Below are 25,155 nucleotides of genomic sequence, written 5' to 3'. Positions count from 1 at the left end.
CTTGAGCCGCCCGCTCTTTTGGCCAGTCCAGCCCAGCCCAGTCCACTAATCCAGCGGATTGACTGTTGTGCCTCGTCTTTCAGGCTCGGAGGATCCCTTCGCCTCTCCACCTTTTGCTTCTCCAGCATTATCGCCTCTCCAGCCCTCAGCGCTTCCATCATCGCCCCCGTCCGTCGCCCTACAATCGCTCTCCCTGCCCAACTGTTGAATCGACGACGCCCACGGTTTTGTCCGTGTCCATTCTCTCTCCCGCATCTTTGCGCCGCAGCGGAATTTCTCCCCCAGCGAATTCCACCGACCGCCCCCCTAGCGATAGGAAGGAAAAAAACCCTGAAAGACGCCGGGCTCTGCTCCTCTCGGCTCGCCGACACGGGACCGTCGCCCTCAGCTGTCCTCCCGTCATCTCCAGAGAACGCAAGAGAAACCATCGCCAGGCAATCCGTCACCGTCGACAGGCCGAGTGTATGAAGCCGACCGCCTGAATTCGGCCCTTCCCCTTACCGCAGCGACATCTCGGCCTCCCGGCCTGGCGCGACACGCCACTCTGGTCCCTCGCGAAGGAGCCTTGGTTCATGATGTCTTTCCACCCCCAAACTCCCCAAAGTCCCTCGCAATTCTCGCCCGCAACCTCTTCGGATCCCTCCCTCGGCTCGTCCGGCTCTGTGGCCGCCGCGGGAACAGGAACGACGACCTTGCCGACTCCTGCACACAGCGTCAACGGCAGCTCCTCGCACCCCGACTCCATCATGCTCGACGACTCACCGCACAAGCGAAAGCGGCCCCTCGAAGATGTCGGCGACGACCGCGACCTGAAAAAGGCTCACATTGACGACTACAAGCTCGCCATCGAAGACCTGCACCGGGACGTGGGCCTGAAATACCTCCTTCTGAAATCTCGTAAGACTTCCCTCGCTGCTCTCGTCTCGCTCCTCCTCCCTTGGATGACGGGATCTCGACAGTCGTTGGGATGTTTTTGTCGTTACTAAGATCTCTGCTTTGTTGACACTGCTATCCATCTAGCGCATCCCGAGTCTCTTCCTAGCACGTCGGAAGATCTCTACGACATGTTCGACTTGGCCAATCTGGCCGCCGAAGTCGCCAGAGAGAAGCCAAACGGCGAGAAGAACGCGCTCCGCAAGACGTACAAGGGTCACATTAAGCGGCTGGGCGTCACTGGGCACTTTGATGTCCAGAAGAAGAAGGAGGACTCGCCCTCGGATTTCCTAGCCATGCTGCAGGTTCCCGACCACGAATGGAACGTCCACATGGTCAAGGGCCGTTCTCTCATGGATGGCTTGTCGGAGCTGACCCAGTCGTCCTTGGGCCGCGCCTTGACTATGGCCAAGGGCCCAGTCGCGAAATCTGTTTGGGACACGTCGGTGTTAGGGGACATTGGCCCATCTAATGGTGATAGTTCGAAGGCACCGTCCGCGAAACCGACGGCGCCAAACACGCCTCTAATATCCATGCCTGGAGCGGCCATCAACCGGCACAAGTCTCAGCTGTCGTCTGGCTCAAATGCCGCACGACCTCAGCGCAGCATCAAGAAGCGATCCTATGGCGACAGCAGCTACGAAGGATACGGCGAGGGATTCCCCGACGACGACACTGGCCTTGAAACAGGCTACTCTACGGGAGAAGGTGAAGGAGGCCAGAAGCGCCGCAAGAAGGCAAGCGAGAACCCGAATTCCGATGCTGCCGGTCATTTCTAACACCGAGCAGAGTTCAGGAAACACACCGCCCTACCCGAGCGCCATGCGCCAATCGAGCTACGGCCCTGGAATGGTCGGAGTATGACACCTACGGCCTCTCTGAATCCGACCTGCCATTTCAACAGAGTTTACCGAAGGGACTCGTGGAGAGCTGAAATCAATGCTCTCGAAGAATCCAGAAGCTTTAGTTTTCGTCGTTGATTTTGTGGTCCATGATGGTTCTTTGCAACTTGGACTTTTTGCGACTTGGGCGTGGAACAAAAAGAAAAGTTATGGGGACAATGGTTTTGGTAACTTGTACAGGCTCTATATCACGATACATGAAGGCTCGGCTCTCACAGAAGATCAAAGGGGGACTGGCTTGCTTTGTTTTTCTGCTTTTTTTTTTCTCTTCGACATTTACATTTTTTTGCATCCTTGGACAAAGAGGACTTGAATCCTCACATTTGCGATTTTTGTCTAGCACGGCGTTTGGGAGAGGACAAAGGGGGGTATGTATGCTGGGGCGAGCGGAGGCTTCCTTTATTTCTATCTTCTCACCGGAAATATTCTGCCTCGCCCTTGTTCTTTTTTTATTCTTTTCTTTCATTTTTTCATCATCCTTTGACATTTGCGTTTGTACTTTTTTTTCTCCGTTTGTTTTCTGCTCATTTATACAACCCTTTCAGCAAAACAGCAGAAAAGGGCCGGTTGGAAATTTGAAACCCAAAAAAATACTTGCGGGGACGGGGAATATGGTTTGTCACTGAGCTGCTGAAACAAGCCGCAGAAACGTCATGGAAGGGAACACTCAAGCGAGGACGGAGAACGATTCGGACGGAATGAGAACGGCTGAAATGAGAGAGAAAAAACGAGGGTTAAAGACATCTTGGGACTGGGAGGGCGGCTATGGGAATAACGCTCAGCCCTTTTTTTGGTCACAAAGGTGCAAGTTTTTTTTTTTTCCCTGCCTCGGGGACAGCGGAAAGGGAAATGCGGGTGTGATGGTTTGTTTTATTAGCCCTCTTTCCCCTGGGGTTTTTAGAAACCCCTTTTTGGGGGGGGGACTTTATGGCTCGTCGTGTTTGCTTTTTACACAGATACCAGTAGGTGAAACAATAAAGCTGGTCCCCCAGCGTAATTGGCACATATACTTGTCTCTCTGTAAATCGAGTGTTTGCGCGAGAAATGCTTCTTGATACCACCCACGTGAGGGTTTACGAGATACGACGGCCAAGTGTAAATTACACGAAAGTAGTTTAATAATATACACCTTGATTACTTTCAGCACTATTCCGTCTCAAATCAAGAGCACTATACATGTCTGTCTGATAGTACCATGAGAATTCTAAGGAAAGAATGAACAGGAAGGAAAGGAACAAATAAGTAAAAAATAAAGACAGAGTTGAGACGGCATTCGGTCATTAAGTCATGCTAGAATACATTCAGGCTCGCTCAAACCAGTTTGTCCCACGAAAATCCATTCAGCACACATTAATCACAAAAATTGGAACAAGATTGAAACAAACAAGTTATAAACAGTCCCCACATCGAATCGTATATAGATTGCCATGCGAGGATGGTATCAACTCAAAATTCCAGCTTCTCCAGCATCATCCAAATCACTGTTGATGCTGTCTTGGATCAAGGACCCCGGTATTCTCAAGGCCACCAAAGTTGCCATTTTCGACCGTGGGATACGCCCCTCCGCTCATCTCGACCCAGTTCCAATCAAGACTCATTGATAGGGAAAACAGATCTTGAGGGAGCAAAGGCTGCTGGAAACCACGGCCGTTGGGCGCCGGTGGCGACTGAAGGTCACCGCCGAACCCGGTCATTTCCTCAAAGGATTCAAACTCCATCTCCTGGGGAACCTGGAAATCCTGTGCCCATCCCATGGGGTCGAGTGACGGTGACGACCCTGACGGTGTAGCTTTATTCGCAGCACTTTGATATGAACGAGCAGCAGCAAACTCGGGCGATAGGGTGTCGTGGGCATGGGACTGCGGCGTCGTCGTTGCGGTGCTGCCTGTGTGCTGCGGAGAATGGGTCGAAGATGCTGGGGTTGTCGACTTGGCTGTATGTGCAGCATTCGGCGACAAGGATTGGTTACGAGCATCACCGTTTGCTGGAGTTTCCGCGGGCTTGCGCTTGCGACGGGAAGATTGCTCTCTCTCAGCCTTTTCAATAACTCTCTGAGCGATGCGACAGAATTCGGAGCAGATGCCTAGCATTCTGTGGACACCACCTTGCTCTGCCTCTTGGCCAAGCATCGAGAGGAAGGTGACGACGAGATTCATTAGTCGAACATCCGATTTCGCCCGCTGGTCGAGAGGATTTTGAAGGATATTGCCGAAAAGAGTCACGAGTGCCGATACTGGGAAGTACAAAATCAACCTATCAAGATGTTTAGCTTTTACCTCCCCTGAGTTGAGGACCATGAGTTTCTTACCAGACACAAGAAAAGTCTCCTTGTGGAATATACTTGAGTAGAGCAATAGATGCCCGTGCTGCCGCTGTTGAGAGCATAGCAGACGAGAACACTCTAGGGTTCAGCGGCCGCACATTCTGGCCCGAGATTGCGTAGTTGGCCAGTCGGCTTGTCCAAAATCCATGGTGAATCGACATGCGGTGGATCGTCGTCAAGCAGTTGTAATAGGTGAAATGAACCATGACGATGTGGAGGATAAGGGGCGTGTGAGAAGCCCTAATTTCATGTTCAGGCCTGAAGTCAATGGGGATTCTGTCCTTCCATTCCTCTAGCTCTTGATCCAACTCCCCAATTGTAGCAAGAAGCTCGCCGTCGGATTGCTTTGCCGCCTTGGCTGAATATAGTCTCTTGTATACGTTGCTTTCGATGACGGCGAATTCGCACATGACCCGGAACAAGTTCATTTTGCCTTTTCCATCTGCCAGAGGAATGTTTCCGATGTTATCCTCAGGGTCAGCGTCGGGAAGTTCGACGTTCATGTCGTCATCGTCTTGGGCAGGAGGACGCCCAGATCTCAGGCAGAGATCCTTGTCCAGCATGTAAGCAATCCAAAACACCCTCTTGCGCTGCTCGATTTCAATGGGGTTGAGGTTGAATCCCGTTCCCTTTTTGTGAAGGCCAATGCTATGCGAAAGTCGAATGGCAGCGGCAATCAAAAGGAAGGTTGGCTGAGGGTTGGGTGTACCCTGCATGAAGAGCGCCATTCCAAGCAGGGCCTGGACACTCAGCAGGTCCGTGTTGCGCATGGTGAGCTCGGCAAAGACGCTCATTGCGTTTTTCAGATAACCCCATGCCTTTTCATCCTCCTCTTGTGGAACCAGGTTGCTCATGACGCGCAGGCGATGAGCGATGGCTAAAGCACAGTTGAGACTGGCCCACCAACCGGAGCCCTGGTATGGATCATCGGAGTACTGGCGTTCGACTAGGTGCATAAAAGTCGGCTGGTGGAAGAGCGGAAACATGCAGTTGAAGTTTTCGAAGAAGTCCTTGAGCAGGGACATGGCCTCGGGCTTTGACGGTAGGGGTCGGAAGACGGGTCGCTGAAACAGGTCGCTGAATATTTCAGGCTTCCAATTTGTCCACTTGTGGTCGTCCTCGGAAACTTCAGAGATCATATTCTGAAAAGTGGCGTCGCCAGTCTTGTTGTTGATCCATTGGACACCCTTGGGCGAGAAGATGGAAAACCCGGAAGAAGAGCCTACGTCTTGTTAGTCGAGCGTGTCCATAACAAGTCTGCCAGTATGTATGATTTTACCAATATATCTGGTTTCTCCGCAGTGATTTGTCACCAGGGAGCACATCATCTCAGACAAAGCCTCGACTTCCTCCTCACCCTGAAGGCTGCCTGGCGTGGCAACTGGTTTCTGTTTATCCTCTTGTGTCCTATCCTTGTCCTTGTCCTTCTCTTTCTCCTTCTCCCTATGCAGACCGGGAGATGTGACGGAGCTTCTGGGGGAAGCTGTAGCGTCGCTTTCCGACGTAAGGCGAGAAGGCGAGGAGGGGCCGGAGCTTGGAGCAACGGCTGCTGGATGTCCTGACTTTTCGATAAGTCGCTTCTCGAGTTCAGCAAGATCATCATCCTCATTTACGAGAATGCCTAAGGAGCATGCGTAAGTAAGGTCAAAACTTGTCTCGGGGGAAAAGGTTGAAGAGCGTACCGGCTAGCCGAAGAAGCTTTTCCATGCGGGTTAGACGGTTCTCCAGTGCTTCGATATATTTGGCCCTATCATGTGTGAGTAGAGCTCGTACAAAGGACGCCTAGAGAGTCTTACCCTTTGGGCGTCGCCCTTTTCTTTTCAATCTGGGTGAAGATGCATTCGGTCTTGTAGTTAGTGCAGTGAGTGCACGATGGCAGCTTGCCGTCACACTTGATCTTTTTCCTTCTACATTGGTCACAGGCCTGGAGAAAGATTGGATTAGCATGTCGAGCTTCATCATTGGAAGCCAACTGCAGCATATGCGCCGCTCCAAAGGGCATATGGGGGAAGCTTACCCTAGCAATTCTCCTTCTCTTGGCATCCTGGCTGTCGTCAAGCAGCAAGTTGGAGTCAGCAAACATCTGTGCCGTCATGTCTGGTGGAAGCTGCTGCAAGTTGGTCAAGCCATCGTAGCCAAAGATCTGTGGTGGTTGGCCTGTGAGCGGTGGTTGCACCAGGCCGGGCATCTGGAACATCCCCATGCGATCCATGGTGGTAGCGAGATGAGATGCAGTTGAAGTTGCCTTTGTCGGTAAAATATGCGAATCGTCTTGTCTTGCTGTGCGTGTATCGCTATGGCCTATGATTGAGACCAGTCGACACGGCTAACATGCAAAAGACGGGATGGTCTGAGGCTAATCCGGCAACTGGTGTTATAGTCCCAGGTAACGCAGCGTCAAACAGTTGGTGCCGTATGCCGATGCAGAATGAACAGGCGACACTAGAAAAGACTATATGGCGTGAGGTCTTTTGTGATACCCAAGGCAGGGTTAGAGGGCATCAAATGCGATGTGTCAATGGCGAATGCAAGCTGGGCCGAGGTGAGAGACGTAAGTGCGAATGGGCTCTCTATGGCTTTAATCCGTTGTTGAAGAGTCGCCACAGGGAGGCTACAGCGAATAGGACGATGCGACGCGAATTTGGAATGCAGAAGTTGTGAGAAGCTCGCCTCTGAAGAAAAACTCAACAAGAGGCTATTCGGATGCGCGCATCTGGGGCAACGTGAGGGAGTGAGTTGAAGGAGTGAGCGAAGGAGGATGATTTGATTTGAGAGCAGTGAGAAAACAAGCGGGGACCAGGAACCTGAACCTACTGGATCCTGTCCTGTACGAGTACGGACTCCAGCTACTATCTCCAGTTGGTGCTCGTACTTGGTACTCGGTGCGACCACAAGCCCGCAGCCCGCAGCCCGGCGACGGATGACACAGGCGCTCTCTTCCAGTTGCTGAGCCCCAAAACCCACTCGGGAACTTGGAAGCCCTCTGAAGGGCTCCGCCTGACGCTCTCCTTACAGGCTCTGGCGCTGTCTGACGGTTCCCCGTACTGCCAAGGTACAGGTACAGGTACCGCATCGGGGCCCCAAACTGCCGCACAAGCCGCTTCTGCTTCTTTTTCGGCGCCCATCAGCCCACTGATACCCTGTACGTGCGGCCGTGAACGGCTAGAGCCTTGGCCAAGTGATACCGCTGGCGTCATGCTGTGTAGCAAGTACAGGTACCTCCAATTGTCAGTGCGTTGAAGCGAGCATTGGACCTCTTACTTTCACACACAACGGCTTCAGCGAGGCTGCCCACACACACGCATTTGATGTAAGTTACTGAAGGCAAATCATCAAATGGTTATATAACAGACACATAAGCAAGCAGTATTAAAGAAATGAAGCAGAATAGAAGGAAATGGAAGTCAACAGGCGGTGCAAAGGGGCAACAATCTTGCCCGCCACCAAACATCCCAACACCACCACAAAAAAAAAGTCGCCGTGTGGTTTTGCTTCATTGATTGACCCCTTTCTCACCAGACGACGCTTGACCACCATGATTGATGCCTTAATAGGGAACTGCCACTAGCACGCGGCATCGTGTGACAGCAGAAACAAGGTGCGGCATCACATCATATGGAACTAATTTGTCTTTTACTGGTTCCCCATCCGTGCTCCATCGATGCTCAAATTCGGGCATGCTGTAACGCCCTCCGTCGTCTTGGCTTCGTGAAGTCCGTTGTCTTTCTGGCATTGATCGTTTGTCAGCTAGGCTATGTACGACCTGCAGCTCGCCGTTAATCATTACCCCGATGAGAGTTAATAATCTTCTATATTTCCGTACAGTATCTGCCGAGGCGCATATCAAGATAGTCATTCAGGGCTGCAACTGTAAACTTGTCAACATGAAAGTCTCATGCCTTGGTTAACATTACTATTCACAAGGATATACGGTTCCGAATAATTCTTGACGCGAAAAGATGGACAAGTCACAAAAAACACCCAGGCGTAATATTTCCGATACAGCATCGGCTATTGCGGAGATGAACGCACAAACTGCTTGGAATCCCGAGCAATCTTACGCTATGCGGACCTGTGCAACGCAACGGCGGACTTTGTAAGTCAATGTCAAATCTCCATCCTCGCAAAACACACACACATAAGGAGTGCACATACAAGTAAAAAATCCTCAGAAGAACGCCAAGTCGGCGTCGGCGCATTCTTCCCACAGACACACACAAATCAAAGTCAAATTCTCCCTATTGTTCTTCTTCGGGTTATTGAGACCCCGCCGCCACCACCAGGGAGGAAACCCGCGATGCCAATCTAGCTGCGACAAGAATAAATCATACGTGAAACACACACTCCGATCGATGCTGCAATCGCGAGACGCCAGGCTACTCAGAATCCTGCATCCCTCACTATCAAACGCCACCTACCTATGTAATTTGGAATTGATTTGATTGCACGCTTCTGGCTCTCCAATCCTTTCGCCATTGCTGAGCAATCCGCAGTGCTGCATCAACGAACCAACTTCCGCCAACAGAGTTCCCGGTACCGGTACCTGCACCTCGCTTTTCTATACCAGTTCAGAACACATGCACTTGACTTGTAATATCCGCCAACTAAAACCTCTCGGCCAATCAACCAACAAACTCGCTCATTACACATCCAAGCTGGCAACAAACTAGAAGAGCCCCAGAAAAGCCACTCGTCAGCTTCTAAAAATGCGTCTACAAGTTGGTTGGTGCCCTTCAAAAGGTCCCATCGCACTAAAAAGTTGCCCAGAGTAGGAAAGTCTGTAAGCAAGCCAACCAGAGCGTCGTCAGCCCTATCAAGTTTACTCGATCCCTTCTTAATATAGCTCACCTGGTTTTTATTATGGATTCAAAGCACACTTTATATTTGGACCAACGGCCGCGGTCCTGCTTTCCCGTGCTATACATAGGTGGCTTACTTACTATTCACGTTACCTAGTAGCTGGTAGTCAATCCTCAGCTGTGGGCAACATTCTCAGTCATGAGAGCCCGATGGAATACTGCAAGACATGACAAGCAGACACTTCCGACGTCTCTCCAATTGCAGGACCTGTCAGACGTCCAGCACCACGTGGGAGCCCAGACAAAACTCTTACGAGTCTTTTCCAGTCCTCGAGTTCCCATGACATGACTCACGCTTCAATGCAAATATCTTCTCAGGGCGGACTTTGCGTCCCATGTTTTCCAGTGCCGGCTCTGGATCTTTGTATCAAAACACCGGCCCGCTCACACACACTTCCTGCACCGTTTCATCAACGTCTCGTCTTCTTATCAACGCGTCCGTCACACTCATCACGTTCATCCTTTTTTCTCATTCGTCTAATGTTTGTCTTGATGTCATGCGAGCTGCACGGACATCCCGGAAACATAGTCACATAGATGTAATATAACTGATCACTCGACGCTGTTAGATCATCCAAGAGATGCTTCCTGTGTGACATCACACCAAGAGCCATCCGTCCACAAACGATGCCCTATATCGAAAACAGCGACTGCCATGATAGGTCCTTTATATTCGAGCGATGTTACCTGCTCATATGCAATACTACGTTCTCCATTCTATGCCCCATGACACTGACTGCAGCATCGTAGCATCTCCCCAAGCGGGGGACAGAAGACCCGAGACTGAAAAGATTATGATTACACGCGCCTCAAATATTACACCTATAAATCCTAACTCTTTAAGCATCTGCTTCAGAGTATTATATCTATATTTCTCTAGTAACTACTATTATATCTATACTTCTTTAGTAACTGCTACTATAGTTATATTTCTCTAGTAACTGCTACTATATCTATATTCCTCTAGCAACCGCTATTATATTTATATATATCTACTACTTAATATTATATTTATATTAGGTCAGTTTAATAAACTAACTAGGTGCTTATATTATTAAATGTATGCACTTATTCATTTTGCGGTCTCGCTTTTTCTGACCTCCGCTTGCTCCCCAACCCCATCATTTTCACACAAATACGACATAGAGAATAGTCATACATATGGGTATTTGTCTTATTTTCTCACAACTCGCACCGTCCTACTTAAGCTATACATAACATAATTGTAAAGTGTACAAGCGCACCGTACATACAAGAATCGCTCTTTGAACCCTCCACCGATGCAAATGGATTATCGTTAGAGATGGACAAGAAAGGGAAAAGAAAATAAGTAAGAAAAGATAGACAAGAACAAAGAAAATAACCCTCCAAGATGAAAGAAAAAAATCTCTTCTGTACTTTTCCTCTATATCCTTTCCTTCCTTTTCCTCAGATTACTGCCAAAAACCCCCCACTTTGTCCACGCCAACGCCACCGAAAAGGAAAAGAGAAACAAAAGGAAAAGAACCCAAAAATCAAAGCTCCGTAAGTGGGGGAGCAGCCCAGTGAGTGCAGCAGCAGTAAGAGAGAGAAAAGAAAAGTATCTTCTTAGGTGGTGATAGATTGTAGAGGAGAAAAATGTACAAGAAACAATATGGGTATGGAGTTGTATGTAACGAATTTGGTATCAATCAAAGGCCTTCCTGAAATCTGGATCCTCTCCCGGGGCTCTCACGTTGCCGCATCATAGGGGGCACTGAGGCGTCAGCAGGGGGGGTTCTCGGAGGGTCTGCAAATGGGTTTGACTCTGCGACTACAGCTCGGGCTGGACCGGATCGAACAACGGGTACGCCGCTGTCTGGTCGCATGGGGACACCAAGCTGTAACCGGGCTCCCGGTCCTCCGAAGGGATCAAAGGCCTGGGAGCCACGATTCCAGTCTGAGGTGCCGCTCATGAAACTAGCACGAGGGTCTGAGTACCCATCACCACCCACCTGCAGAACTGATGGCAGCTTTCTGCCAGACACACGGTAGAAACCTCTTTCTCCGGTATCCGCAGAGTTTGCAGAAGCGGAACTCGTTTTGGGGGACAGACCAGCAAACGCAGCGGTAAGTGCCGCCGCGCCGTATCTCTCCGCCATTGCGCCTCCGTTGCCGCCCCCGTTTCCTCCGCTGGGAGCTCCGTTAGGGGCACCGGTGGCCGGGGGTAGTTCACGGGACTCTGAAGTAGGTTGACTGGCGGCTTGAGCTGCATTAAGTTGACGCCGCTTGTACCTCAGAGCTAGGAGCACCAAAACAAGAAAGAAAGCCGCGCCAGCCAGTCCTCCAACTACACCTCCAATGACTTGCTTCTGCTGAGGAGAGAGCGCACTGTCGGTCGAGTTGGAAGATGACGACGTCGTGGGCGCTGCGCCGCTCGCCGTTGGTGCACTATCTCCTCCAAATACACCTCCAAATGCGCCATCAGTAGGCGCAGGCTCAAAGGAAGAAGTGGCGGCTGAGATGAAGGTTTCTGAAAACGATGTAAATTGAGAAGAGGAAACCTCCGAAGTCGTCGATGAGGTATGGTGGCGTGTTGTCGTCGAAGAGAATTTGGTTGATGAGGCGGTATTGTTTACTGATTCAGCGTGGAATAATGAATTGGTCGCATTATGATGAATAGAATGATGAACTATCACGTTAGAGTTAGAAGGGCCATGTTTGGTTAAGCTTAGACTTGAAAACCGGATGACGACATACTGTTTGTTCCGTTATGGCCAATACCCAGGGAAGGCGCAGGGGGTGCCGTTGGAGGTGAAGAATGAGCGGGCGGAGAAAGTGATGCCGGGGGAGATACCGACAAAGCTACTGACGAGGAGGCCGACGAAGACACTGGTGGAGACCCCGATGAAGACCCCGATGACGACTCCGAGGACGACCCCGAAGAAGAAGCTGAGCTTGGGGCAATAGGGGTGGCATTTGTTTGCGAGCCGGTGCTGGATGTTGAAGAACTGATTCCTCCGCTAGACCCCGGGCTGGAACCCGGCACAGCTGGAGCTGCTGTGTGATCCGGGTTAGAAGCAGATATCGTCTTGCCCGTGTTCTTATCCACAACGACGGTGTTTGGAATAGCAAAGCGAGTCTGCGTTTCGATTGGTGATCCACGGGTATCCACGATTTGAACGAGCGAAACGGTCTGGACGACCCTGGTAATGAGAGAGGTTGCGCTTGGAGTTAGCACATCACTAGGCTTTTGGTCCGGGACTGGCACAGCAGCTCGATTATCAAGATCTGGTGCTTGGGCGTTATCGGGCTTGATGTCGTCAGGGCGAGGGCCGGCTACGGCGTCGTGAGGATACTGATGATGCAAATGCTGGCCGTGGCCGTGTGCGTGTCCAAGTTTGTATGCAGAATGAGCGTGAGCGTGCGGACCGCTCCGGGCCTGAAGGAGTGAAGGCCGGCGGTTCGTCATGGTGGCAATGTCGGTGGGCAGTGCTGATTTGCCCAGCAGCGACGATCGTATCGAATTCCCAGGTGTTGTGGGGTCTGGCTGGCTGACGCCGAGGGATGAAGCAAGTGAAATTCTAATTCGCTATTCCTTCTGCTGGCTGCATCTTGAGAACCCAAAATAACCACCGCGTCGTAGTCAATGTCGTCGTGGCTGGTGTTGTCCGTCTTGGCGATGCTTTATCGAAGAGGATCACCACAATCTCACCATCCGTCCGTGTCACTGGAGGATGGATCTGACAAAGCTCAAAGGCGGCGAAATCGAATCGAGTAAAAAAAAAAATTATGGCCAAAATTATTCCGGGATCAAAGTCGCGACGGCGATTCGTTTCGTTTCGTTTGCTCGTGGCACTCCGGTGTCTCTCGTTTCTGCTTCTCTATTCCTCTAGCTCGCACGCGAACTCCCCTTTTTTCAAAAGAACGGCTCAACAAATGTCAACGGAAAGAAAGGCAAAGTTCATGGCGAAGAAAAAAACAAAGCAATGATGCGCGCACGTCCGCTGGCCACGAGGAGAAAAAAAACAAAAAGAAAAAAGAGAGCAAACGGGCGAAAGAGGAGAAGCGAAGGAAGGGGAGACGACGATAGCAATCTCTCCGCCAAGGCACAGGGACGAACCGGGCCACCAGAGATTTGCTCGTGTACACGTACCTCGTGTAGGTACTTGCACGGCGCAGCACGGTACACAGACAAGGACCAGCAGAGGTACCTGTACTTTGCGCCGGCACAGCTAAGGTGCGTTGTACTGCAGGTTGCACTGCAGGTACTCGTACGAACACGGGCAAGGCCTCTGGGATCGCCTGTGCAAAAGCCGAGCTGCACGACTTGGACGAGGATGCCGGGCCTTTTCGCAGCCAGGATTATTGGTCGATGGTTAATTACAGGTGCTCCAGGCACTGGCGCATCTCCCCCAATTGCTCCGTGCCTGAGGCTGATGCTAGCGCAGGTGCTGGGACAGGCCTGCTTCCAGGTGCAAAAGGCCGCTGGAGAGGATACTTGTCGGTACATGTAATTTCGCTATGGCGGGGGTTGCGGCGCCGGCAGCCAATCACAAGTGGGCGACCACTCGATTTACGGGTCTGAGCGCAGAATGTCGAAATGCCAAGACGCACCAAAACGATGCAGGTCCGCGCACAGATTGATACGATACAGGGCGAGATGCCACTGGCCAGCAGAGGGTACAAGGAGGTGGTGAAGCTTTTGATCCGTCCATCGGGATGCATGAGATGTGCCCGTCTGAGGACTAGCAGCTGCAAAAGGCATCCATCGCACCAGCATCTGCATATGATTGATACGATAACAACATCGGGCATTGATGAAATTGAAATCCAATCAATGTATGGTACTTGTGTAGTCTGTTCAAAACGAGTACGAGTTGTAGTAAGTAGCAGTGATACGTAATAGCATGTGTGCGTGCGTTTTTCGAGGCAGCTGATACAATCTAAGATGATATAGGTAAAGGCATTGTGGTTTTAATATAGAATAGTACGGATCATCTGTCGTCGGTAATCACAATGTGCTCCATCTCGGTATGTTAGCGCGAGGGTGCGACTGGGTACTCGTACTACAGTAAAGATCAGTCAATCAATGGAGACGGGGCATTCCGAGCCAGGTTCGGAGAAGAAGTACGCGGCGAAATATAGCATGATGCAGTACCCATACGGAGTAAGCACGGAGAATACATACTCACAAGCGAACAGACAGGCATTTGGTCGGTATTACAGAACATGACGACTGAGATTTCGTCGTAGTACGAGAATGTATTGACTCTATCGCCGTTAGTTGCAACAGACTCGTCACGAGTCATCTCGCCATGCCCTTTAATTATTCTACGTCCATTAGCATCCGGAATAGCTTCCTCTAACGGCACGTGAGTTGCGCCACTAAGAACTTTTCTTTTTCTTCTTCATCTCACTACTGTACGATACAGTCTTCGTCCGCCTAGTTGTTTGCGCGCTATTCGCCGTTTGTCCAAGGTACGGAGCGAGCAAGCGATGGGCAACCCTGCTAGTGCTGTGTAGCATCAATGCGTCCCTGGCACTACAGATGGGAGACTGCACGACGAAAGAGGGCGGAGACTAGGAGCTCTCGCCGTGCTCCTGGTTAATCTACAGGCACCGCTAGGCTGGTCTAGTAACAGTTTCGTGGGCAGTAATATCTACAGCAGCAGTACGGAGTATCGTGTTGTCAAATTGTATGTGGTATTTTGATAGACACTGACAGCCAAAGCGTGTGCCTTTAAGTTCAATTGTTAAGGTATCTAGTAGGTACACGCCGGTGATCAGGTAGCGTGCATCTGCTATAAAACAAAGACGCCAACAATACGAGATAAGCTGGGTCCAATGACACTTGACATGAATCAAAATGCCACAAAACCGACCCCAACGGCACCAATGCGTGCGTGTCTTGAATCAGCGTGGCTCGGAACGACGGATGTGCCGTGATGGTGCTCCTTTTAGAGCATTGATGCCCCCAATCACCAGAACTTGTACTTGCATGTCGTTGTCGCTCTGCTTCGCTGCCATTGGCTCAGGCTGAGACATCAACCCCCACTCTGAACGGTCCATGCGCAGGCACCATGCAGTGGCTTTTTCACTGCCACATGCAGCCTAGCGCGGCCTAGCGCAACAAGCTCGTGCCTGGAGGGAACATACGAGTACGCCCAGGCACCAAGTCCCAACTGCAGGGCTATTCATAGCATCAATCCAAGGCACTGTACAGTAAAAGTCCGGTTCTACCCAATACCTAACACCTAAATGCTCGCTAAATAGCGCCGTAGCACTTCTTGTCTCTCCACTGACGGGGAATACTTAGAGCCGCTATACAGCTGCAGTGCAGAGGCATTGTACTACTCCAATATCTACTTAGGTACCCGGTAGTGATTCAGGGTCCTTATCGATTGCGCAGCAAAGAAACGGCAGCCCCGCCATCTGCATCTCGGCCAGCCTCATCTTTCCCCCGCTCCGGGACTTTGACAGTCTCCCGAGTCCCGTCGCCGATCGTTTGACTTTGGTTCACGAGTTTATTCTTATTCGTCTTGGATGACGACGACGACGACGAAGCTGTGCTACATGTATACATCTGCGGCCATGATACGGCAACAGTGATGGCAACTCTTTCACAATTTCACTCAGAAACCCTCTCCTGACATCAAGCCTCTTCCAACACCCTCCTGCCACATCCCGGAGATATTCATATCATCTTCACCTCTAAGCCAACCGTTTGATATCATAATTTAATCCAACACCATGGCATCGCCTCCTCCCCTACCAGAAAGATCCGTTCCGCGGCCGCCGCCACCTCCCCTGCCGCCAAGGGACAATTCCCAATTACCTCCGCCACCTCCCTATTCTGCCGTGGATGAGTCCCGAGCCTCGCTGGCCTCTCCGGATCAAGAAGGCCCCCAAATCCTGCTCTCTAAAGTCAAAGTCCAAGACCCCCGTACTTCATCATCACAATCTTTGGTGCCATCAAGCTCCGACTCGGATGCTAGGCGAATCCTTCTATTGGTCTACATCCATGGGTTCTATGGGAATGACCAGTCCTTTCGATCATTCCCTGCTCATGTCCACAACTTCCTACGTGAAGCCCTTTCAGAAACCCATGCCGTCCACTCCAAAATTTACCCTAGATACAAGACGTACAAGGCCATAGATGTCGCGAGGGATAACTTTAGCGCCTGGCTGGAGCCTCACGAGTCGCCAACAACCGATGTTATCCTCATAGGTCACTCCATGGGAGGCTTACTGGCTGCCGAGATGGTTCTCATGGTAAGCCATCCCTGATCTGAGAAGACCCATGTTTATAGCGACTTCCCTGTTCTAATGCCGTGAACTTCTACAGCCCACCTATATCTCGTCCAGCCAGCGTTCTCTGAAGCATCGTATTCTGGGGACTCTGTCGTTGGATTCACCCTTTTTAGGACTTCATCCCGGTATCGTAGCTTCGGGAATCTCAAGTCTTTTTCAGCCCTCCCCGACTCCTCCTGGCCAAGGCTCCGCGTCGCCATCCCCTCAAGAGGCTCACTCGGCTGATCCACAGCCCTTATCACCTACCATGTCTATGAATAGTCCACTGAGCGAACCAAGAGACCCCAACTTTGACCCCCCTTTCGTCAATGACTCGCCTTTTAGAGAAAAGTCGTTTCTTACTCGCATGATGAATTTCAGTTCTAAGCACTGGTCTGAAGGCCTCCTTACTGCCTTTGGTAACCACATTGCCTCCCATCTAGAGTTTGGGGGATGTCTGGCCGACTATCGCGGGCTCATGTCGCGATACAACCAACTTCGTGCTCTTGAAGATGTTGACGATCTCCAAGTCTTGAGCGGCGGCACGTTCAACGATTCACACACTCGAGTACGCTTTGCCAACTATTATACACTTGCTTCTGGCCGCCCTAAACCGCCATCTACAGCTGAAGGCAGTCGTGATCCAAGCCAGGTCGATGTGTCAACAATTCCTGTATCCGAGTGCAAGGCTGAGGACGATGTTAACACAAAGCTGGCCGATGTGATCATTTCAACAACAGGTGATGAAACGAGAAGCCCGGCCTCTCCCACTCTTTCTAAGTCCAGCACTCCGGCTAAAGAGAGTGATCTGAATGAACCGGTAGCAGCCTCAGCGCCAAAAATAGAGAAGGCTATTAATGACGCTGGTTCAAGTACCCAGTTGGAAGAGCCGGAGTTGCCTACTAATTCGAACCGGCTGTCTACTCTGTCTATGCTATCTATGCAGGAGATTGAACCAATTCCCATGGATGAAACGGAAGACGATTTTGTAGAGCAAGACTTAGAAACGACACTACCAGCCACATCAGACGCGCCATCTGCTGCTACTGAGGGCTCTGTTGATGAAAAGAAACCCCCGTCAGACACGCCCCTGGTTTCTCCTCCCGATATAGACCTCCCTCCAATCCCTGATCTCCCTCAAGCCCCAGAGCAGCCAGATCTATCACAATATACAGACAAAGACTCCCGCAAACAAGCAGAAAAGGAATTCGGCCGCCTCCAAAAGGCCCACGAGAACGCCGTCAAAGACCGCAGCAAGGCCCTCCGCGAACGCGAAAAACTAATCGAGAAGCGTCAAAAGAAGGTCCAAAAGGACGCCCAAAAGGACGCGGATAAGCTCGAAAAAGATATGAAGAAGCAGAAGCAAAAGGACGCGGATAAGCTCGAAAAAGACATGAAGAAGCAAAAGCAAAAAGCGGAACAGGAAAAGAGACGTCTTGAGAAGGAAGAAGAAAAGGCTGGCAAGGCAGAGAAGAAGCGGCTGGACAAGGAAGCAGCCGCAGCATCGTCCTCCGCCTCCTTGGCTGAGGTTACTGAGGCTGAAGCGACGGGTAAGCCTAAGAAGTTGAGAAAGTTTTGCAATACGCCGAGCAAGACGAATGGGGTTATGGATCCTACGTGGGTGAGCGTGTACATGGACGGCATGGATGAGGTGACGGCCCATTGTGCGGTTTTCTTGCCTGGGCCGCATTATGATAGGTTGGTGGGCGATGTGGCGAGCCGGATAGTGGGTTGGGTGCATAATGATTTGTCTGTGAGGGCCATGATGGAGATGGATTGAATTGTTTTAAGCAGCCGATCGAACTCCAGAGACATGATTTGCCGTTTGGATGATGTATGAAGAAACATTTACAAAGATCTAAGGCGCAAGAGTAAACTAGTAATGTAATGATTATAACTTGGTATCGATATCTTTCGTCATGAAGACGCCGCGTACACTTTTCCCATCCCGAATAAAACAATCAACATCCCCTTGGTATATAGACATATATATACATAAAACACTCATACATCAAAAAGTCAATTAATTAGATCCCCACCCTCATAACGTATACAAGCATTAAACAAAATCAAAGGATAATTCAATAGATATCCAACTCCCGCAACCGTACCCTCAAATCCTTCTTCTCCCCGCTCCTCGCATCGACCCCCTTCATGATGGACGCATCAGCCTCGTCCGCCACAGGCACCAGCCCGCCATACGCGATGCTCAAAGCCCCCAGACGCACCCACTGGCCCTCAGGATCCCAGTTCCTGCGTCCGCATATCAGCGCCGTCGCCGTAGCCGCGGCACTCCCCGGGCCCGTGGCGCGATGAATCGGCCCATCGGACTTCCAGTGCCGCCCCGAGACGAGGACGCCGACGAGGTGGTACTCCGGGTCGACCGGCGTGTCCTCCGCAGAGGCGAAGAGGGTGGTGACGGACGAGCGGCGGATCCAGGCGTCTATGTATTCGGAAGCGGACCTGCCCAGCGCGGAGGCAACGGGCTCGGCCAGGGACAGGGTCGACCTGTTTCCTGCGCCAGCGGGTGTTCTCTTCACGTTCAAGTCGAAGCAGTACGTCTTGAGGCGTAGCATCTCGATCTTGTCGGCCTTGCGGGCAATAGCGTCGCCGTCAATCTCCCACGAGAGAACCATGCCATCACTAAAGCCGACGGAGACTTCCATCCCAGGCGCGGCGGATACGCCATCGAGAAGCGGCGAAGTGTCGTCCACGAGGTTGAAGTTGAAGGAGTAGCTGGGGGTATTGTAGTTGTACGTTGTTTGGTTGGGCCGCCATGCGAGCCAGGTCCACGAGGGAAAGGGACAGGGGGAATCAATGAGAGAGTAAGGATCGATGACGGGGTTATGAAGGAGGTCGTCGTGGGAAGAGGTAGTGGAGGCGGAGATGGAAGAAGAAGGGAGTGTGCGATTGGGCATCCACCCCAGGGCAACGGCCAGGCGGTCCGTTTGGCTGACGACCTTGTGCCTGGTAAAGTCGTCGGGGTGGAAAAGGGGCAGACCGAGAAGGTGCTCTACGGGGAGCTTCTCCCGCCGTGAGTATTCGTGGAGTAAGCCTCTGAAGGCATCTAGATGGTCGTCGGTGTAGGTGAGGCTCTTGGCCAGGTAGGCCTTGATATGACTCTTCAGCTTATTAGGCCGAAGGATATCTTCAGTCGAGTGGGGAAAGACCCGACCAAAGTTCAACCCCGGTGCATATTCGAGGGGTAAAGAAAGGCTCTCGTGACAGTGTATGGCCTGGCACTGGAAGTAGATCTGCGAGGGAGTAAAGATGAGGCGTCGCCGCGACAAGAGACCCTCCTGGTATGTCCATGCCCGAGACGCCCACTTCGACGAAGCAACCTCGAGATCTGGGCGAAGGAGCGACGTAGTGAAAAGGTCCGACTCTGTTTGTATTGACAGCTGCTCTTCGCGCGGCGCGCTAACTCCGACGATGCCATCGTCAACGCTTTCGCCCGCGGCAACGACGAGCGTCAGTGCCGAATGGCTGAATATCTGGCCCATGAGGCTGAGCTGTCGCTGGCGCTCCGATGCTCCCTCCACGTCTCCCTTTGCGGGCATGCAATATCGGTCGACCCAGAGGTACCGATATCCAAGGCCCTTGGTGGTGGAAATAGCATCAGCAATCAGCTTCGGGAGCTGGCGCGGCAGCTGGTCGCCGTCTTCGGTTCCTTTTTCGGAGGCAGCGTCGGTGTCCTTGCGGCGAGAACTTCCCCAGACATAACTGAGAGTGACATAATCCACGTTCTGGTGCCTGGTGTTGTTCTCATGGCTGTTGCGAGTACCACTCTGGCTTTTATCGTCCTGTATCTCGTCGCGAGGTGCTGCTGCGGATAGCTCCTCTGCAAGAACAACTCTGTTCTCCTCGCAATCAATCAGCTTCAATCCCTTAACCAACGTTAGATTCTTGACGGAACAGGCCTCGGCAGCATGGTTCTCGTCGCAAAAGTCAATCCAGCTCTTTACCAGCGGGAGATGGAGCAGCGGAGTTATCTCCCTCCCTCGAATGACCCTTGATTCGTCTTGTCGCTTGTCTTTTCCGTTGACTTTCGCATGGCCATTCTGCTTCTCTTCAACATGGTCCTCCACATCGTCGGTTGTCGATGCCCTTGGCTTAACCTCTGATAACATCTCCTCTTTCAACTCCGCATCGGCCTCAACACCCGAATCCGTCCCTGTTTCTATCTCCCCTTGGGTGCTTGTCTCTGCCTCCAGTTCCGCATCTGTTTCTGTCGCTGTCTCCGCTTCCGTCTCTGCATCGGCCTTTACTTCCTCCTCTTGCTCCTCCTCTTCCTCCAGCGCCGGCGCAGCCTTCACAATGTACCCCCACGGAAGAGACCGATTTCTCGTTGTGACTTCAAAGAGCACCGATTTCCCCAACGCGTGCTTCTCCCCACCGCCAAGTCGCTCAAACGCCAAGCGGATACGCAGATACGGCGTAAACTTGGCTTTCATGACCCTCCCATCCCTCCCATCCAGGCCACCAGTCTCGTCCCCTTCCGACACTGTGGTGATCATCGAGTGGAAGAAGACACACCACGGACACTGGTTTCCCTCTTTCCTCTTCTTCCTCCGCCTCTCGTCCTCGCTCATCTCGTCTCCGTCCAGCGTCATCCCGTCGAGGCCCAGCCCTTCGTCCTCGGGCAGCCTCAGCTTCAAGCAGTGTGCCAATGAAACCCATGGTCTTGAATCCCCCGGCTGCCAGTCCAGCAGCCTCGCAAAGTCAATCTCCCGGCAAACGTCGCAGAGCTGGCCAGCGTCGTCGCTCCCATCCGCCAATATCCTCCCGGCGCCGTACTTGGGAACCTCTTTCGTAAAGATGCGGCTGTGGTTCTCGCCATTCATCGCCAGTCCATCGTCACCACTCCGCCACCGTCTGGACGTCAGCTGGTGGAAGTCGAGCGAAGACTCCAGCCCTCCGTCCCAGCGGCTAGGGTCGTCGCCGCCAGATCGCCCAAGTCGCCGCGACAGGATCTTGGAAAACTTCTTCATCCCAATTGATTCGCCCGTCGATTAGAGGTCCAGTAACGTGATCCAAAAAAGTCCGGCGTTCACTCGCTTCGCGCTCTCTTCTCACTCTCACTCAACAGTTGCGCATCTTCCCGTGCTACCAGATGCGCGTGCCTCTGCAGCGAGGCGCCTTCAAAAAAAAAAATGATAATAAATGCAAGAGGAATGATAAAAGAGCGGATATTATGTGGTGAACCCGCGACTCCTTCTCTTCAAGCAAAGAAAAGCGGAACAGTGATCTCGTCGCAAAGGAATGCGATGGATGGCTTTTTGTTATGAACCTCTTTAGTAATCGGAAGCAGCCAAAATAAGGTAGACGTATGATTCCAGAAAAGCGATTTAAAATTAGAGTTCCAGATGGCACGACGGGGTATTCAAAAAAGAAGAAGAAAAGAAAAAAAGATATAAGACAGGGGTCCCAAACCAGACGACGCCTCCAGTATATTATAAGAAGAGTTTTACAGTAGAAAGAAAGAAGAAAAAATTAGACGAGGGAGAGAGACCCAAGGAGATAAGACACACCGAGAGCTAACGTAGTAACAGAGAAACCAGGCCCGCGGATCGGGGATCAGGAGGTTCCAAGGGGTCCCACCGCAGATGATGGTTTGACTTGGGTAAGTAAAATAGTGGGTGGAAGGGCAAGACAAGAGTCCAATAGCCCGTAAAAAACCGCCGGACCGGGGCGTCTGATTGATCCGCCGAGTTTGATTGAACTTGGAGCTGCACGCCAGTCAGATTTTTCTATTTCATTTTAGTGTTTTTATTTGTATTTTCCTATTTGATTTTTTTAAATTAATCTCTTCAGTCCCCCCTCCCCCTCTTTCTCAGCCTTTCTCATCCATTTGAAATCAAGCAATCAAGCCATCCATTTGATTCCCTTTGACGCGCCGCTCCCACTTCAAGTTCCTCCTCCCCCTCTCCCCGTTTTCGTAGCGCCGGACCATGCCCTCGCTAGTACATGTAGCCAATAATTTCTCAGTGACATGAATCAAACCTGAAAATATTGGGGGACGGATTGAAGCATTAACACGACAAATTTAGGGCATTTATGCTACCATCTCCGCCACCCAATAGTCGTGTATATCGTGAAAATGATCAATGGACAGTCCACCACCACAGAGATATGAGTTGTTGACAGCTTCAGGAGCAGTCAAACGGGGCATGCTTGAAGAAGGTCAACACAACACACCCTTACCGGGAATACACTGCAAATGCCATCGTAACGCTTCAATCCTTCCCTTCCTCTATTAGGTGCTCTATACGCTCCAGTCACCATGTCACTTCAAACAACCCCGGCCCCGAGGCAGTATCAGGTAGCATCTAGTCTAGTCTTACTTCCCGTGTCTGTGCTTGCTCCGTATCTGCTACTAAACCCTGCACGTAGCACCACGAGGACCTGGGGTAGACGGGAAATGTTCCAAATTAGCTTCCAGTCTCTGGAGTGTTGCAGTCTTGGACGTCTCGCCAAGCCTGGATCCAGCGCGTGCGGATATAAATAGAGTTGCACGCGACCAGCTCGATATTGCCTCGGGCCGTTCTGCATCTGCATCGTGGTATTCAAGCAAGGTTCATGTAGATACCCCGTAGATAATTCCGAGATGGCTACAAGTCATATCAACATCAGTCAACATATAATAATCATAATCAATCTACTTTGTATCATTCAACGCTCTTCGCTATTTCTTTTCTGAAGCGCATAATAAAAGTCGCCGAGTCTCCCAGCTGATCCAATGACGAATCTCTCCAAAGTGATTCCTAAAGCACATTTATGCGCCTAGCCTATTGTGTACCCTGCTTCCCTTCAACCGGCCCTTTTCCCTTTACCCCTTGAACTAGCATCCGTAGATCCTGCTTCACGACACATAAGCCAACGTGTTGTCGTGTCTGAGTTTTCCGACAACACCCAAGTTAGTTTCGCCGCCAGCAACGCTTGGTCCAGTTGCAAAAATCTATTGAGTCCATATGTCAGTGGGAACTATTGGATTACCAGAGAGACCACGTATTGAGCTTACTTCTCCCACAACCTCATCATCTGTTGTTTTGAATGAGCCCTTGTCCTTCAAGCGAATCTCGATGCTTGTCGCAGGTGCACCAAAGTGGCCGCTGTCGCCCTCCTCAACTCTGTAGTCATAGTAGGCCGTCTGCGAAACAGCGCCTACCACCCGAGCGCTTGTCAGAGCATACACAACTCGAGCGCCAGTGAAGACGCGCAGATCAGAAAGGACTTTGGAGGAAAGGTAAGGAGTGTCCGCTCCAACACGCTCTGCGGTATAAACGAGACGCAACTTGCTGAGGTCGGTGCCAATGGATGGTTTCGCTCCAGCCGCAAACGCAGACAGCAAGTTCGAGGATGGAAGAACGCCCTGTTGAGTGAGAGCACGAGTCGACATGGCATGAGAGGCCTTGGCAAGAGGAGTGTTCAGTTTGGCGGTAGACTCTTCCTGGATCTTGAGCAAACTGGAGGGGCTGGCAACAATCACCGTCGGAGCAATGCCCTGAGTGGCTAGAACCAGATCTGGCGATCGGCCAGCAACTGAGTTGAAAGCTACCGAAGAATTCTGATAAAGCGCAGCCAAGGTAAGAGCAAGGGTGTGGATGCCGGCCAAAGATTCAGCGGGAAGAAATAGATCAGAGGGGGTCAATCTCTCCTTGATGGGTACAGCATTGATCTGGGAGGCAATGCCAGCAACCAGGTTGGCCTGTGTAAAGCGCACCATCTCTTCCAATTGGCCAGGCTTCGTTTGCCAGAAAGTAACCACATCCATGGGAACCTTTTCCAGGTTTAGGGGAGGAAGTTCAGTGCCAGAGTCCGCCGGGGCATCGCGAATGATCTCTTGCCATGTAGCAACATTGACGCTGCCACCCATGCCCTCGGGAACCTCGTTCCAGTCGAGGTGCGAGCTACCTTCATCCACGACCCAGATAAGCTGTCTCAGCGACGGATATGCCTTTGCAACGTCATCGAGCGGGAATGAGCCGGGTGTTGTTACGACGGTGTCAACGGCAGATCGGCGCATCATGGAGACGAGCTCCTCGTTTGAGACGTTGAAAGGGATCAGGACAGTTGTCAAGTTCGGGTAGAAGCTGCATGCCAAGAGTGTAACCAGAAACTCGACAGAGTTGGGCAGATAGATGGCAACTCGGATGCCGCCCTGCTCTGCAATGTAATGTCCAATAAGGTTAATCTGCCTCGTAATGTCCTCTACAAAAAAGGGAAAAAAAGGTGAGCTTTCATGTACAAGTAAACAGGTCTTGGGGATCCTACCTAGGCGGTGTTCAATAACATTCTCGGATCCGAGGACAGTGAGCAGTTTTCCCTTCTTCCCCTCATCGTTTCCAGTCGCCGCTTTCCGCCAGATGTCTCGAAGATCGCCATCGCGTCCCCTCGCCCATCGAGAAGCACCGGGGTCCTTGACATCCAGTCCGCTGTTCAACGGCATGCTGTGGGGAGCAGCCAGGCATCTGTAAGCGGCGCTCTCGCCTTCATTGCGCACCGTAGAAGCCCCCGCCTGTCTGGCAAGCAGCAGAGGGTGCACGTCGGGCTCGCGCGACGAGGTGATGCGGTACGTGACGAGGACAACCAGCAGCGTCACCAGCCCGGTCGAGTAGGCATCCCACTGGCCCACAAAGCCAGTGATGCCGGCGTCGAGGCTCTCGAGGAGACCCATCTCGTCGCTCGGGAGCAAGGCAAGAGAGCTTCAAGAGTCGTGGTGATGCTTCCTTGTGCTCCCCTTTAGGGTCGAAGCATGTGATGGGAGAGGAAGAGAAGAAGAGCTGCCAACCAGCTTGGTGGGGGGGAAGACAATGTGAGATATGGATGACTGTCAAGTTGGCCAGTAATAAGCGAGCCCAGTAGTACTTCCAATCGTACCCAACCC

The 25,155-nt window shown here is 51.6% G+C and overlaps 6 protein-coding genes across 6 annotated transcripts; 2 read left to right on the top strand and 4 right to left on the bottom strand.

Moving 5' to 3' along the window:
- Nucleotides 1-575: 575 nt before the first annotated feature.
- Nucleotides 576-1,797, top strand: T069G_09488 (rox3 mediator complex subunit domain-containing protein; the record flags this gene model as incomplete). Its single annotated transcript, XM_056176698.1, has 3 exons — nt 576-897; nt 1,021-1,670; nt 1,723-1,797. 3 exons carry the CDS (start codon nt 576-578, stop codon nt 1,795-1,797), a joined length of 1,047 nt encoding a protein of 348 aa, XP_056025176.1.
- A 1,516-nt stretch (nt 1,798-3,313) lies between these two features.
- On the bottom strand, nt 3,314-6,370 carry T069G_09487 (fungal specific transcription factor domain-containing protein; the record flags this gene model as incomplete). The annotated part of the gene is made up of 9 exons (XM_056176697.1): nt 3,314-3,768; nt 3,814-4,088; nt 4,144-5,104; nt 5,147-5,380; nt 5,438-5,527; nt 5,612-5,779; nt 5,841-5,905; nt 5,955-6,082; nt 6,176-6,370. The coding sequence occupies 9 exons, from the start codon at nt 6,368-6,370 to the stop codon at nt 3,314-3,316; spliced, it is 2,571 nt and encodes an 856-aa protein (XP_056025175.1).
- Nucleotides 6,371-10,687: 4,317 nt separating this feature from the next.
- On the bottom strand, nt 10,688-12,447 carry T069G_09486 (uncharacterized protein; the record flags this gene model as incomplete). The annotated part of the gene is made up of 3 exons (XM_056176696.1): nt 10,688-11,667; nt 11,736-12,181; nt 12,245-12,447. 3 exons carry the CDS (start codon nt 12,445-12,447, stop codon nt 10,688-10,690), a joined length of 1,629 nt encoding a protein of 542 aa, XP_056025174.1.
- Nucleotides 12,448-15,728: 3,281 nt separating this feature from the next.
- T069G_09485 (PGAP1-like protein domain-containing protein) lies at nt 15,729-18,048 on the top strand (the record flags this gene model as incomplete). Its single annotated transcript, XM_056176695.1, has 2 exons — nt 15,729-16,250; nt 16,348-18,048. The coding sequence occupies 2 exons, from the start codon at nt 15,729-15,731 to the stop codon at nt 18,046-18,048; spliced, it is 2,223 nt and encodes a 740-aa protein (XP_056025173.1).
- Nucleotides 18,049-18,349: 301 nt separating this feature from the next.
- On the bottom strand, nt 18,350-21,259 carry T069G_09484 (heterokaryon incompatibility protein (HET) domain-containing protein; the record flags this gene model as incomplete). The annotated part of the gene is made up of 1 exon (XM_056176694.1): nt 18,350-21,259. The coding sequence occupies one exon, from the start codon at nt 21,257-21,259 to the stop codon at nt 18,350-18,352; it is 2,910 nt and encodes a 969-aa protein (XP_056025172.1).
- Nucleotides 21,260-23,130: 1,871 nt separating this feature from the next.
- T069G_09483 (AMP-binding enzyme domain-containing protein) lies at nt 23,131-24,945 on the bottom strand (the record flags this gene model as incomplete). The annotated part of the gene is made up of 3 exons (XM_056176693.1): nt 23,131-23,226; nt 23,290-24,479; nt 24,543-24,945. 3 exons carry the CDS (start codon nt 24,943-24,945, stop codon nt 23,131-23,133), a joined length of 1,689 nt encoding a protein of 562 aa, XP_056025171.1.
- Nucleotides 24,946-25,155: the final 210 nt, after the last annotated feature.

The sequence above is a fragment of the Trichoderma breve genome, chromosome 6 (assembly GCF_028502605.1).
Source record: "Trichoderma breve strain T069 chromosome 6, whole genome shotgun sequence".
In the NCBI taxonomy this organism is placed as follows: domain Eukaryota; kingdom Fungi; phylum Ascomycota; class Sordariomycetes; order Hypocreales; family Hypocreaceae; genus Trichoderma; species Trichoderma breve.
Note: the sequence above shows the minus strand (reverse complement) of the source record. Positions and strands in the feature narration are given on the sequence as shown.